The 15551-nt window shown below is 46.1% G+C and overlaps 2 protein-coding genes across 8 annotated transcripts; one reads left to right on the top strand and one right to left on the bottom strand.

The window, feature by feature from the left end:
- Window positions 1-1219: 1219 nt before the first annotated feature.
- Window positions 1220-8448, bottom strand: zbtb1 (zinc finger and BTB domain containing 1). 4 transcript variants are annotated; one of them, XM_028039452.1, is made up of 3 exons: window positions 8095-8448; window positions 3562-5625; window positions 1220-3516 (listed from the first exon to the last, which is right to left on the bottom strand). In XM_028039452.1, exon 2 carries the CDS (start codon window positions 5619-5621, stop codon window positions 3576-3578), a length of 2046 nt encoding a protein of 681 aa, XP_027895253.1. In that variant the 5' UTR covers window positions 5622-5625; window positions 8095-8448; the 3' UTR covers window positions 1220-3516; window positions 3562-3575. The 4 variants fall into 4 exon arrangements, with proteins under 4 accessions (XP_027895253.1, XP_027895256.1, XP_027895252.1 ...); XM_028039455.1 differs by lacking the exon at window positions 8095-8448 and adding exons at window positions 5717-5854; window positions 7058-7421 and having other exon boundaries at window positions 1220-5625; XM_028039451.1 differs by having other exon boundaries at window positions 1220-5625; window positions 8095-8434.
- A 702-nt stretch (window positions 8449-9150) lies between these two features.
- zbtb25 (zinc finger and BTB domain containing 25) lies at window positions 9151-15090 on the top strand. Of its 4 annotated transcripts, none has more exons than XM_028039472.1 (4): window positions 9151-9503; window positions 11546-11725; window positions 12267-13411; window positions 13539-15090. In XM_028039472.1, the coding sequence occupies exons 2-3, from the start codon at window positions 11553-11555 to the stop codon at window positions 13372-13374; spliced, it is 1281 nt and encodes a 426-aa protein (XP_027895273.1). In that variant the 5' UTR covers window positions 9151-9503; window positions 11546-11552; the 3' UTR covers window positions 13375-13411; window positions 13539-15090. The 4 variants fall into 4 exon arrangements, with proteins under 4 accessions (XP_027895273.1, XP_027895274.1, XP_027895271.1 ...); XM_028039473.1 differs by having other exon boundaries at window positions 13491-15090; XM_028039470.1 differs by having other exon boundaries at window positions 12267-15090.
- Window positions 15091-15551: the final 461 nt, after the last annotated feature.

The following is a 15551-nucleotide window of genomic DNA, read 5'->3' as shown; positions in this document are numbered from 1 at the left end:
ATGTAATTATGTTTTCTATGAGTTTTTACTGGATTCGGATGTTTTTTCGGGTCGCGTCCCAATCAGCGCGACGGCCCATCAGCATAATGAGGTTTCTGGCTGATTGGAGATCAGCTCAGATTAATCCCATCAAAATGGATCATCCAGCATCTCCTGGATTAAAGCCGCTTCATCAGCTGGTGACCCCTTGACCTCTCAGGTAGAAACAGGAAGTGTGTTAATTTTAGACCTCATAGAAAGATGACCTGAGAAATATTCCTCCTTTTAAAGGAGGGATATGTGCATAGTTGGAAATTTGCAAGAAAAACAAACTCAGAATTTTTCTAGAGAAAAATCTGGTCAAAGTTTTGAGTTTTCATAATAATGAACCATTTAAAAAGAAACAATGTACAACTCAAACATAAATGTCGCTGTACCAGATTATAACAAAAGCTAATTCACATCATTCAGTCCCTTGTAGTCAAACTCGGAAATTTGCTATTTTTTTCTAAAAAAATATCTGATATTAATCTTAAAATTTTTCTAGCAGGCGTGCCGTGATGGCGTAGCAGTTAGCGCGACCCACATTTGGAGGCCTTGAGTCCACGACACGGCCGTCACTGGTTCGACTCCCGGACCCGGCGACATTTGCCGCATGCCCCCTCTCCTTCCCCATTCCTGTCAGCCTACTGTCATATAAGGGACACTAGAGCCCACAAAAAGACCCCATGGAGGGGTAAAAAAAAAAAAAATTCTAGCAAATTTTCAACTTGAAATTGAAAAATGTCCTTATATTTTCTAGAAATTTTCTGAGAATTAACTCAAAATTATTATTTTTTTTAGTTTTACACCTCAGAAATGTCCAAATTCTTCCTAGAAAATGTCTGAGAATAATCTAAACATTTCTTGCCAGAGGATGAATTTCTTTTGTGAAGTGATGACAATAAAAATGCTCCTCACGGCCTCCAGGGGGCTCCACAGAGCAGTAGAAGCTGATTGATTTACAGAAATCCACTGGACCCAGAAGCCAAGTTCACATAAACTACCATTAAATTTCAATAAATACTCATGGAAAATAGCATTTTTAAGTTTAAGAGAAAATATGTAATTTACCTGTAAATTAATGTGGAAATATTTTGATAAAATATTTTATATTGCCTTTAGAAAATGAAAATTTTTTAATTTTCTATGAAGCAGACGTGAAGATGATAAAAGATTTTCATCAAACAAACACTGCAGCTTGAAACAGAAGATCACTTGGTTTATTGAAAGTAGAACAAGGCCTGTGTGACCAGAACAGAACATGAAACTGGACCCGGAACCGCAAAAGAACCAGCGGATCGGACCAAAAACCAGAACCTGCAGCAGAAATCAAGTTCAACTAGTTTGATTTTAAAAATAAAGTCTCAATAAAATTGCCGATTTTTCCCTCTGGAGGTCAGAGGTCGCCACGACGACGCCTGACAGGAAGGAAAAAACTCAGAGAAAATAGACCCATAATTAGACCAACAGTTCTGCATGTGAAACTCCCCTTTAGTGCAAAGAACCAGAACCAGATTAAATATCTGCCGTCTGGTTTCGGCCCATCAGTTAGAACCGACCAGAACCAACCGGACCATGAAGATGACTCAGATGGGTCTGAACCTGGTTCAGATTCTGAACCAGGTCTAGATAGACGCCTAATCAGCTTTGCTACCATAGAAACGATCCCTCAACGCCGCCACACTGTGACCAACAAGCGGCTTCAGGAATAAAACGAGCCAATAATTTACCTCCAGCCAATTAAAACACAAAATATTTTAATTTAAGTGGTAAAAAAATAACTACCTGGTATAATCATTCATAATAATTTATTAACAGTCGCAGCAATAATATGGATTATTATAGTTTGGGAGGGATGATAAATCGCCATCAATAACTGATATTAACCGACATTTATCTCCATTTTGTTGCCATTGGTTTGTAAAGGGGGCGGAGCTTCATCAATCAATCAATCAAATTTGATTTGTACAGCACATTTCAACAGCAAGGCATTTCAAAGTGCTTTATGAAACAGAATCTGGTCATGTGACTGATGGTGATGCAGCACAGGATTGTGGGTATTTAACTGAAGCAGAGAAGCAGCGTCCTCAACGTAGAAAGGGAAGAAAAAATATTTAATAATGGTAAATATGGACACAAATTTTTATATCAGTGCGTTATTACTAAAATAAATGATTACTGTTCAGTTCAAACTTTTAGCAATATGAATCAATATTACGTTAAAATATTCTATTTTACATTTTATCTAGTTAAAATATACATTTTTATTTATATTAAAATTTGAAATAAATAAAATTATTGAATGAAATCATTAAACTATACAGTTTATTTGAATCAATTTCTTAAATTAATAAAATTTTGTCCATTGTTTTCTATCTAACTTGTCTATCAACAGAACCAGGAAACGGGTCGGACACAGTTTGATTCAGACTGGAAACTGAATGTTTTTCTTATTTACACTAAAATTAAACATTGACAATATTAAAAAACAAATAAGGTTTTTATACAGAAGTTTTTCTCTTTGGTCAAATTTTTACTGTTCTGGAAACGTTTTTGGGCTCCGGACCACACTGGATCAGAACCATCAGGCTCTGATTTTTTCTGGAGTCTCACAATTTGCCGGAAACTCAGGGAGATTCTGCAGTTAACGGGAAGGTCGGAACCATCTGGACCGACAGAACCTGCTGATTCTGGGCTCGGTTGATGTTCTGAAGGTCCAAACGTTTGAAACCGGACTCAGGATGTGTGAAATCATCTGAACCAATCATCTGGTTTTAATCAGAAACTGTTTTGTTTTAACTGGTTTGAGTTGGTTCTGTTGGTCAGTGTAGGGACTGGCTCTGGTTCTGGCTCTGTGCAGGAAGTGATGAAGATGAACATGGCAAGGCATCGCAGTCCCAGATCAGACCAGTTGGGCCGGTTCTGACCAACTGGTTCTAGTGTTTTCTTCTTGGAGTTCTGATATGACAGCAAAGGCACATTAGAGAAGGAGAACCAGAACCTGAAACCCAAACATCTGCAGAAGCTTTTAGTATTCTGGAAAATGGGTCGGCTAAAAAAAGAAACAAAAACAAGTCCAAGCTCTGAAACAGGAAGTGACCTCACCTGAGACGCTCCTCACAGGTGAACCAATCAGAACCGTTCTGTTAAAAACCCGGGGCTGGAGTTCAAACTGCGAGCGACACCATCAGACTGTTCCGGCCTGGTTCTACAACCCGCTACACTTCGGACTTTTTCTCCCGGTTCTAACAGAACTAAACATCATTTGAACCAGGTCGGATCAGTTTCAGCAGCGCGCGATCCTTCCTCTGATCGGAGCAGTCTTTAATGATCTGAAGCGACCAATCACCAGCCTCGCTGCTCGCAGTCTGAACACCTGTTCAGGTTCTGCGTTAAGCTTCAAAGTGCAGATTCAAAGTCAACTTTTTGGTGTTCAAGTGCTCGATTTGTTCTCACATTTATGGCTTCTAAGAGCAGGAGCTGCAGACGCTGCAGATGCCGCAGACGCTGCGGATGCTGCAAACGCTGCGGATGCCGCAAACGCTGCGGATGCCTTACAGTCTTTTGGTGTGCTTGGAGTTGTAGTGGCTCCTCATGTCCTTGCGGAGTCGGAACTTCTCCCCGCAGACGCCACAGATGTACAGGTGGACGTCCATGTGCTTCTCCAGCTGCTCGCCGCCTGGGAAGATCTGGAAGCACACCTGGCAGATGGTTTCTCCGGCCGACAGGTGGGAGATCATGTGCCGGACGTGGTCGTGCTTCAGGAAGGTTCCCTGGTCGCAGACGGGACACACGTAGCGTGCCATGCCCTTGTGCATGTCGGTGTGCAGCCGCAGCTGGCGCTCCCGCAGGAACTGCTTGCCGCAGGTCTGGCAGGTGAACTGCTTCTCCTTGGTGTGGACGGTGTAATGCTCCCGCAGGTGGCAGCGCTGGTAGAAGCCTTTGCCGCAGATGCTGCAGAAGTGTTTGCGGCGGTGGTCGGGCTCCCCGCCCTCCTCCAGCGCCACGGGCCGAAACAAGTCCTGTTCATGACAGGTCAAGGCGTGCTCCAGCGCCAGGCTCTCGTTCTGGAACAGCAGGCCGCAGTGAGGGCAGGCCAGGTCGGCGGCGTCCAGCAGACCCTCGTCCATCCCCTGAGGCTCCCCCAGCAGCGACAACTCATCCTCCCCGTGGGAGTCCGACTCGGCGCCGTGGGACTCGCCGCAGCGCTCTGCGTGTTCCTGCAGCTGCCGGCCTTTGATCAGAACCTGGCCGCACCGCCCACAGGCGCATATGTGACCCATGTGGTTGGACAGGTAGTGGGAGGATTTGTCCTCCTCAGTCAGAAGAGCGCCACAAAGTTCGCAGGGAGCGCAGTCGGCTTCCTGCTTCTCATCCTTGACCTTCCGGAGTTTAGCAGGGATCCCGGAGTCGCTGCTGCTCGGCAGGTGGCTTTCGGCCGACTGGCCGCAGCTCTCCAGACCCGACACTCCCGGCTCCGACTCGCGGGTCAAACCCATCCTCTCCCTCAGCGAGTCTCTGGCTGCGTGCTCGCCCACCTGGACCATCTCGATCTCAGGGAACAGGCCTTCCTCCGGTTCCGTTTTGATGCTGCGGGTGGAGCCGGGCTCGCTGTCGCTGCCGGCCGCCAGCGACCTGACGGGCAGCTCCGAGTCGGCCCGACCGTCGGCCCAGTCGTCCTCGCCCTTACAGACGACTCTCTGCTCCTCGGCACTCTCGGAGGCGGAGCTCTCCCCCTTGCCGGAGCTGTTGTCGCCCTCGGCGTTCCCTCTGGGCGGGTGGTAGGCCTTCCTGTTGGTGCAGGTCAGGATGTGCTCGATCAGCAGCTTCTCGCAGCTGAAGACGAAGCCGCAGTCGTCGCAGGTGTAGGTGCGGCCGAATCTGGGCCGGTCTTTGAGAGCAGAACTTCTGCCGCCGGGTCGCTTTCTCAGGTCACATGGCTGCTCTGCGCTGCTATCCGCTGTGGGTGGAGCCACGATCAAAGCTGTGCTAGCCACCTCTTCCGCTGCCACCGCTACTGCCGGCGCCACCCTGCTGGCAGCTGCGGGAACAGCTGGGCGCCCTGCGCTGCTGCTGCTGGTCGCCGCCTTCGGTAGAAGCTCCGCCTCTGGCGCCGTGGACCTCTGCTGCTCGTACATCCGCACTCCAAACATCATCTTCCCTCCAGAGACGCCGGTGGAGGAGCTGGAGGAAGAGGAGGAGGAGGAAGAGGCGGAGGAAGATGGGGTGAGGTTGGAGCTGCGGATGTCTCGGAGGTCCTCCAGCGAGTCGGGGATGTAGTACATCTGCAGGTAGGACATGGACGCCTTCAGCTCCTCGAACTCGTAGCTGCCCACCACGATGCGGCCGAGGTACATGAGCTGCAGGATGAGGTCGAAGCACTCGGCGCTGATCTGCATGTTGCTGAGGTCCAGGTGGCCCGCCCCCTGCTGGTCGCGGATGAACATCATCCGGAAGTAGGAGCTGCAGGCCGCCAGCACGGCCTTGTGGGCCCTGAAATAGATGTCGCCGATGGCGATGAGGCAGTCGCACAGGAAGCCCCACTCTCGCTGGTTGTTGAGCTGCTGGAGGACGTGATCGCTGTGGCTCGGCCTCGCCATCGCCCTGGTGATGACACAGGAACACACGGTTAACGCCTGAAGAGTCCTGCAATGACTCAGCAACATTTAACCCGAGTCATCACAGCGTCACAGACCTCTGGGGGGTTTCCAGCCCTGCTTCAGGGCAGGAAACCACCTTCTGCTGCACAAACCAGATTCATATGAGGCTCCTCCGAGGATTGGCCAGAGTGAGACCTCTTACCGACACAAACCAGCTATGATGGACCATCAGGCTGGAATGACAGAGTGAAACATCTGTCAGTAATCTGAATATATCATGTTGAGTCAAGATTCCTGCATATTGCAGAATTTTTCATAACCTTTGACCTTTCCCACACTTGCAGCTGATCTGTGGGAGAACCCCCTTTACTCTGATACCTTGAAAAAAAATCCAGTTCAATATTTAGCAACTAGACCTCAACATGACCCTGAACACATTTTTCATGGAATATCTGCTACAATAAAAGTTTTGTTGTTAAGTAAAAATTATTTCTAAGGTTTTCAAACAAAGAAAAACATAAAACTTTTGTTGTGTTGATATGTTCAGCTGAAAATGGAGCAAATGTTGCAACTCAGGGCAGGACTCAGTTCCCAATCCAACCCATTCTAGTTGTGGGAATTCAATGCAATTATTGCATGAATAATGATTTAAACTTGCATTTGTTATCATTACACCCATATTTAAAACCTTAGGAGCCTGGTTTAGATCAAAGCAGATTCACGGGTTAGAATGGCCTAGTCAAAGTGGGAATCTGTGGCAGGACTTGAAACCTGATGTTCAGAGGAGCTGCAGCCAGAGGAAAACTCTCACATCAAATCTCAAAGGTTTGTGCAGCAGATTCATTGGAAATGTTTACCAATGTTAGCAAATGAGGAATTATTTTTTATTTAATTTACATAGAAACAGAGTTTTAAAAAGAAAACGTGAAATGGAAACGAAGCATGAGGACATCAGAACCAGAGTCCACAGAACAGCTGCAGGTCCTGGGGGTTCTGTATGGACTGAGTCCGCTAATGAAACTACAGGTTCTGGTCCAAATGACGGAAAGCAGAAATTTATTCTGCAAAAATACAAGATGTCCTCATCACGATGACCACAGAAGAACAAGAAGTTCTGGACGGAATGGTGCGGTTCTGGATCACATGTGAGACAACATCTACATTAAATCTGTGGTTGGTTCTCCGAAATGTTTGGACCAGCCCACTGAGAGGATGGTCCACGACTTTACCTTTCTAATAATAATCATGATTATTTTATCTTTTTAAAACATGTTTTGTGCTTCTTTCAAATATTTGGACAAAGTTTTGCTTCCTTTACCTACGAACTCCGTGCTAAAAAACAGAGAAACAAACGTCATTCAGTCTCCAGGAGCTTGTTTGACCCCAACGGGTCGCCCACGACCACAGAACTACTGCGGGAGCCGCCACGCACTTACCCGCTGTCAGCTCCACGCACTGCGAGGCGAGGACGGGCTACGTTCGGGGTCGGACAGCTTCGACAGGCCGGCGGCGCTCCGAAGCTAAAATGGAGATCCGTAACTAGCTGCGGGAAGCTACTAGGTGTTAGCCTAGCCTGCACAGGAAGTTACCGAAGTAGGATTTTCAACGTAAAAGATCATAACAAAGAACAACACGCAGTTCTAATGGGAGGTTAGTACCATGAGGCACCAGGGGAAAGAAAACATTACCTTTTCATCATCCAGGTTCAAATATTTATGCAATATTTATCTGTAAGCCCTGTTTGCAGCTAACAACTAGAAAGTACCAACCACAAAGTAACAAAATATATCAACAGATAAATTATAGAATTAAAACAATATATAAAACTTTTAAATACACGCATTAATTACGATGATAATTTTTTTGTATTTAGGTCATAAAATCAAAAGAAGCTTTTTCAACTTTGGTTCCATTATGCTCCTAATGAAAGCATTTTAAAAATACACATTATATTAAATGCCGTTGGGAAACATTTTTCTTCTTTCTAGTATACAGGTATATATAGACTGTTTTTAAGAAAGAGGAAGACATGGTTGACAGCCTGGGGGAATATATGATGGCAGTGAAAAAACAACAAATAGTTTTTTAAAAAGTACTTTCTGAAACTTATAATGTTTCCAAACAACATTTAGATTTTTACTTTATACTAGAGTTATAATTCAATTAAATGTATAAATTAATTACATTACCTTATTACAATTAATGAAAAGTATTAAAACAAATATTATAAACTTTATTATATTTACGAAAATGTTTTTCTATATTTTTCTTTACATTCTTAAGCGACACTTATTTTGAAAATCCGTCCCGGATACGACCTGACTGAACGCAGACAGCGGCGCTACAGAGCCACATCTCTCCCGCAAACGACCCGCCACCCCCGCACTGCCACCGCACTCGGCAGCAGGCCGTTTTCCCTCCGCTGTAGCCGAGCAGGCATTTTCGCGGATCGGTCAGGAAGTCGTTAACTCACCCAAAGTCTGCCGGAGGCCCGCGGACGTGCTGCTTCTGTCGGCGGCGGAGGGGCTGCGGTTCCCGGGGAGACGGAGCTATTTCCTGCCGGGACAGGTTGTTGCGTTTCGGGCGGAAAGTTGAGACGAAGCGGCGCCTCTCCTTTCTCTCCTCCTGCAGGATGATAGAACTTCCGCACTGAGTGCCTCACCGTCACTGAAGAGTGTCAAAATAAAACGCATCCGGTTCTCCACCAAGCACATCACTCTCTGTGCTAGCTGCTAACCTCATTAGCAAGCCGAGCCGGCCAGAGGCAGAAGCAAATTCTGAGGCTGTTTTGATGTTTAAAACCTGTCATGAGTTTAAAACCTGCCTTTGTTAAAAATGTTTGAATGGAAAAGCAAAACATTTATTTCTAAAAGTAATGTATTTTTGAAAAAACAACCAAATCACTATTGTCCTGTCTGTTTTATTTTCTTGTTTTATAAAGAGGCTATGTTCCAGAGCCTGTAGAGCTGATTGTGTGAAGAAGAATGAAGATATTTCTTTGTATTCAGTCGGAGGCTTATAATTTTGCTGCAACACAGACCTCTACAGGAGATCTCCTATAGTGACAAAAAGCCTCCTTGCAATCACCCTAATCTTTATCTCCTAGTCAGAACAAAAATTAATTCACACCTAAATTCACCAGGGGTCTTAATATATTGCAGCTAAGAAAAAGTATTCACACCCTTTGCACCTCTACAGAATGATGCTGCCACCACCGTGCTTCATAGGCTGGCTGGTGTTAAATAGCCCTGCTATGAAGGTTGGAGCTTTTCCTACATACTGTAGGAGTTTGGATCAAAAGCTCCTGATTTAGGTCCATCAGAGCAAAGACTTAGTTTCTGCAACACCCAGCTGGTCTCCGTCTAACTGTATATTTTTAATTTAATTTTTATTTAACTAGGTGAGTTACTAAAAACACATTCTTATTTACAATAAATTGTTTCTGGATGGTTCTATACTTCCATAAAGAAAAGCAAATATCAATAATAAAATATACAATACAATAAAGTATTTATTTTAATTTTATGTAAATTATTATTTATTTATTTATTTGGCATTTTCAGACTTCCATATAAGCCTGGAAACAATCTCTGGTTCCAGCTCCTAGAAATAATATGAACAATAATAAGATTTATTACTTCAATTATATTTGTGTTTTAAAGGTTTTAACCTTAAAATTAAATAAAAATCTTTGTCATTTTGTCAGAATCTTTACTTAGGATGATTATTGATTATTAACAAGGATTTATTTGGCTTCACAGCGAGTTCACGTGACCAGGGAGCCCTTTTGACCCGTTCTCTCGCGAGACGTGACGCGGCTCTTCGCGAGATCACGTCTGCAGCAGCAAATCGGCTCCTGAAGACAATCTACTCGTTTCTGCGGTAAGAGGCTGATTAAGCCGGCGCGTGCGCGACAAGCGCCGGCCGAGCGCGTGTGCGGGACTCGGGGCGCGTGCTCGCGCGCCTGGGTTTGCGCGGTGTCGCTCATGGGGACGTGTGTGTGTGTGAGTGTGTGTGTGTGTGAGTGTGTGTGGAGGAGAGCGGGATGGATGGATGGAGGCTGCAGCCTGACGGGCGCGACGCGGCGTGCACGCGCGCCGGCTGCGCTTGACGACCACCTTCGATCTTCATCCTGCTCCTCTTCCTCTGCGCGTGTGCGCTGGCATCCTGCGGGTGACCTTCAGTCAGGAGGTCACATGTCCAGCTGGTCAGGGGTTTTGGAGGTGGGCGGGGCCACCTGCCCTGGAGGTGCGCTCAGGTTCTGCGTGTGCACGTCTCAGTTCAGACACCCAGCAGGACACGCGAGGTGTGTGTTCACAAACACAGAGGAAAGAGGGACAACAGAGGCCTCAGGAAGCTGCCCGTTACCAGGGTTACGGATGCTGGAAACAGTCCAGAGGCGATGCAAAGAAATCTGAGGCCCAACATGAGTTAACCTGTTGGCCTTTCAAAATAAAACTCAAGCTTTCTCAAGTTTTAGAGAACAAATCATTCTGATGGAGGGTTCTGCAGGAGAGTCGGGTTTTTTAAAGAACCGTCTGGTACCGGAGCTTTTCCCCAGTGTCCCCAGTGTTCCCAGTGTTCCCAGTCTGGGTGGGACTCCCTCAGGCTGCAGCTCACTTCTGTCCACCATGTCTGACTTCTAAACTGGTTAAAAGAAACATTTAATATAACAGAAAATACTAATGCTGGTTAAATTTAATTACAGTTTGAATTTAGTTTAAAATAAAACAATAATCCAGACTAGAAGATATTAACTTGAAACTTTATGATATTTATTTATTTATTGATTATAACAATAAAAAATATGACATTTCTGCAGATTTTTCTCATGTGACTTCATGTTACTGGAGTCACAGACAGAAAGTTGATTATTGCTGTTAAAAATCAACTTTTTCAGGTCAACTGTTACACAGAAAAAGTGTTTTTTAAAAATAATTAGCAACCAATAACTGTATGTAATGTTTTGATTTATTGACATTTATTGATGTTTTCATGAAACCAGCAGTGGACGATCAGGTGACGTTACCAGTTTTTGGGGGTTTCAAACATCAATAATCGGGATTTATTGTCAAAATAAAAACAATTTTTTTTAACCCTCATTAGAAATTTTTTATGACTTTAATCCAGATTTCCAACACAGAACAATGTGTGAATTTAAACATCTTAATAAATAAATTATGATTAAAGAGAAAATATACAGAAATTCTTCTGATCACTTAAATTTTTTTTGTGCCTTTTTTAGTTTTAAGATTTTGACTGAAATTTCATGAAATATTCAATACAAAAAAATTAAATCTTTCCATAACTGATGTCATCAAAGTGTCTTCAGAGAATCATTATGGATGGTGATGCTGTGGATCTCCAGCAGCAGTCAGTGTCACAACGTGTCTGAGGAGGCCTCTGTTGCTGTATGACGGTCACATGACCATGATGACATGCTAACAGGTAGCAGAGATGATATTCAAGGCTAGCTCTGCTAATCCAGCCCCTTTGCTTTTGCTGCTCTTCCAACCTGCCTGGCCGTTTGGTTGGAGAGAAGCTGGAGTAGGGGAGACCAGCCGCTGGGATTTGGGGTCAAAGTTCAGGTAATATTTGAACTTTTGAGACACAAATCAGTCATAAAAACGGTACCTCGTTACCATGGTTACGCATCATCACAGCTGTCAGAAAGTGAAACAGTGAGAGCTGAAAGTATGAGGTTCTGTTTGGGTCGTGTAGGTCAGGTTCTGACCCGACTTTAGGCTGGTTCTGACCCGGTCTGAACCCAAGATTCTGACCCGGTCTGAAGCCAGGGTTCTGACCCGACTTTAGCCTGGTTCTGACCCGGTTCTGACCTGGTCTGAACCCAAGATTCCGACCCGGTCTGAAGCCAGGGTTCTGACCCGGCTCTAGCCTGGTTCTGACCCGGTTCTGCGTTCCAGGCGGGCCATGGAGGTGTCGTCCCACAGCCTCTTCCTGCTGCAGCAGCTCAACGTGCAGAGAGAGTTCGGCTTCCTGTGCGATTGCACCGTTGCCATCGGTAACGTCTACTTCAAGGCCCACCGGGCCGTTCTGGCCGCCTTCTCCAACTACTTCAAGATGATCTTCATCCACCAGTCCAGGTAAAACACCTGAGGATGTTCAGCTCAGAAAATAACAAAACCTCTGAGGAGCAGAAGAAGAAACTCTGGATGATTAATATGATGATAAATTATTGACTCAGGAGTTTTAATCAATTTCAGATTCATTGATAAGGATCAGACCATCCTGACTGTTCACATAATCTAGATTAGATCATTTAGATTTGGACTTGCTGATCCTAATTAGGTTTAGTTAATCCTGACTGAAGCCAGATCATTTTACTGAATTTATCTTGACTCCTTACAGCTGATTTAGATTTTTAATCTTCATTTAGACTGAATTTTTATTTTTAATTTGGATTTGGACCAGTTTATACTGATTGGGATTAGTTAATCTCAGTTAATCTAGATGATCAGAGTTTATGTTGATCCTCTAATAAATGGTCTGTTAGCTTAATGCTAATTATTAGTGTATTTTGATGTGAACGTGATTATTCAAGTTTATTTAATCCAGATGATCTCAGATTTTAGTTGATGTATTGTTTTAGATCCTGCGGTGACCTCTGACCTCCTGCCTCCTCAGTGAATGTATAAAGATCCAGCCCACCGACATCCAGCCGGACGTCTTCAGCTACCTGCTGCACATCATGTACACCGGGATGTGTCCCAAGCAGCCGGTGGACCAGAGCCGGCTGCAGGACGGCATCAAGTTCCTGCACGCCTACCAGCTGTGCCGCAAGCCGGGCGACGCCGCCGCCGATGCCGCCGCCGACGGCGTCCGCATGTCCAACCTGTACGGCATCCAGATCTCCTCCCAGCTGGCCAGCAAAGACACGCCGGGCGTCCACAAGGCCGCCGCGGCGTCCCGGGCGGCCCCCGAGCCGCGGTCCCAGCTGTCCCTTGCCGTGGGACTGGACGCCGTCCCACAGGACCACCAGCAGGCGGCGCTGCGCAACATCTGCTCCGTGACGTCGGCGGACGACTCGGACGTCTCCAGCCGCATCAAGCAGGAGCGGGTGGAGGAGGAGGACGGCGAGGCGGAGGATGGAGGCCCGCAGGGCGGCAGCCCGCTGTTCAAAGGGCGCCCCCTGCTGCTGCAGTGCCCGCGCTGCGGGGAGCGCTGCTCCTCGCCGGAGGACCTGCGGGAGCACCTGTTCAGCCACGCCCTGGACCCCGCACGCCTCATGGACGGGCTCCCGCCGCTGCCGGGCGCCGACGAGCCGCTGCCGGGCGCCGCCGAGCCGCTGGACGCCGGCTGCCTGGAGGAGGCTCTGCGGCAGAGTCAGGTGCTTGCCAACCAGCTGGCGGCGGAGCTGAGGCGGAGCCGCGGCGACGGCGACGGCGGCACAAGCCCCGCCCCCACCGTGCTCCATTCCCGCAAGCGGAAGATCGCCTGCGCCGTCTGCAGCCTGCGCTTCTCCCACAAGAGCCAGCTGCAGGAACACATGTACAGCCACACCGGCAAGCCGGGCCGCTTCCACCGCTACAACCGCCTCTGCAGCCAGCTCTTCCAGGGCTCCGCCCACTTCTGCGACGCCGCCGCCGTCGGCGGCGAGCCGGGCGATGGGGGCGGGGCCTCGGCCGCGCTCTGCGAGGACGCCAACCGGGACACGCAGGACAACGGCAGCTCCTGCTACTCACTGGACTCCGAGGTGTCCCAGGAGAGCGTGGACGGCGTTCCCGTCGAGTGATGATGATGTCATCGTTGGGGACTGTGTACCTGTGCAGGTGTGTGTGTGTGTGTGAGTAAGCCAGTCATTCTCTCAGTTTCTCTCTGGTTTGTGTTGAACTTTGAGGAATGCTCTAGCTGATGATGCTGATGATGATGATGATTACGTCATCCTCATCTCGGTAGAACGTCCGGTTGTGAGGAAGAGGATGCTGGGCCGCAGCTCTTCATCAGCAGACAGCCGTGCCTTGATGACCGACGGCCGCCTGGCAGCTCCAAGCTACGTGACAATCTGCAGCTTTTTGACCAACCAGCTCCTGGATCTGGAGCGGAGTCCTGGTGGAAAGAAAGTACACCCCGCACACTGACACACTGACTTCATCTTGTTGTTTACGCTGCAATGCATTCTGGGTAGATGACATATGCTGCGCTAGCTGCTATGAAGCTAGCTCCAACCAGACAGAACAGAAACACGGAATAATGTTCAAACTCTTCAATTTGAACTTTAGCTTTAGCTAATGGTATTAGCTCTAGTTACTGATGTTAACTGTGGCTAATATTGCTATCTCTAGCTAATGGTGTTAAATCTAGCTAGCAACATTAGCCAAAACCATTAGTTATAGCTAATGGTTTTGGCTCTAGGTAAAAACAAGAGTCAAAACCTAAACTATGACTATTAGCTGTAGCTAAGCTATCTTCCTTAGCTTCTTATGTTTTGTTTATAGGCTAACATTCCCTGTAACCGACACAAACAACATAAGAAAATTAGAACATATTTAGTCCAACTAGTCATGGATCCATTTAAGCATTTTTCTCGTTTTCTGGTGGTTTCAGCATCTCAGAATGGATCCAAATCAGCCCCAGATTTTCACAACCTGAGGCTGTGTTGCTGCTCTTTAACCTGAGAAGGGTTCAAAGGTCAAACTGTCTGAAGTTCAAAGGTCAAACTGTCTGAGGTCCATCATCCTCCAGAGAGGAAAACATGTCAGAGATCTTCCTGTTAGTGAACGTTCTATCAAATTCAGCCTGAAATCAGAGAAATGGTCTGTTAAAGGCCTCATTCACAAGAAAAGGTTTAAGGTCATGACCCTGAGCCAGGTTGGAACACAGCTGGCCTTTTTCCTGACTGTAAACACAGTGGTGGAGGGGTCATGATGCGGGCTTGTTTTGCATAAACTTCTCTGTATCCTGAAGGTTCTTGATGAAGTTTGGCCCAAACCGAGTCGTCAACGGAAACAAGAATGAAGGTGTTTCAGTGGCCTAGTCAAAGTCCAGAGAGCTGATTGGATTGGACAGAATTCAAGGCATAGATTTTATGGGGTGTACTTACTTTTCACCAGAGTTAGATCAGTCAGATGTTTACAGGCTCATGACGATGTTTTATTTTCTGGTATTTTTGAAAGTTTGCAGCCTGGGATCAGTTTCTGTTTCAGAGATCTGATTGGAGGAGAGCAGAGTCAGAATCGATCAGGTGTGTTAATTCATAATCAATAATCCCGTTCAGATTAGCTGTAATATCAGAAAAACATCCAAAATGCTCCTTAAAGCTCTTTGCTGCTGCTGGGGTCAGAGGTCACATGACCAGGATGCTCCAGTCATGGCCACTGAACGCGTGACTGTCGTCTTTCTCTCCGTGTGTCACCATAACAACAAGAAGTTCAGTGTCGACGTGTTTTTGTACACGTTTTGTTTTTCATCGATGGAAATGTTTTGTAAATAAATGTCCTTTTTCCACCAATCACGTCGCAGATCTTTAATTCGGAGTTCTCCCTCGTCCAATCCACGAGTCGATTACTCAGGAACTTCTTTGGTCGAAAGTAAATGAATTATTCTAATGGAAATGAGCTAAAAATGTGATTTATTTAGAACAAAATGACCCGAAACGACAGCGGACCTCTGGGTGCACTGGCAGGTTCAGACCAGCAGGGGGCAGCAGAGGAATGAAAAAAGTATTTGACATTCAACGGGAAGCAGCTTTAAATAAATAATCATAAATACGTCAAAACAAATGCAGAATTATTACTATTACTAAAGTTATATTTTATTAATATTGTTTTGCTATTTATTTGTTTTATTTTATCACTGATTCATATTGTTATACCTAAACCAAAAACAGATTTCAGTGGTTGCTTCACCAAAACAAACTGATTATTTTCCTTTAACTTCAGGACCTCTGTGTTCAACTCAAAGTGATAAATT

The sequence above is a fragment of the Xiphophorus couchianus genome, chromosome 15 (assembly GCF_001444195.1).
Source record: "Xiphophorus couchianus chromosome 15, X_couchianus-1.0, whole genome shotgun sequence".
Classification (NCBI taxonomy): Eukaryota; Metazoa; Chordata; class Actinopteri; order Cyprinodontiformes; family Poeciliidae; genus Xiphophorus; species Xiphophorus couchianus.
The sequence above is the reverse complement of the archived record's forward strand: the minus strand, read 5'-3'. Positions and strand labels throughout refer to the sequence as shown.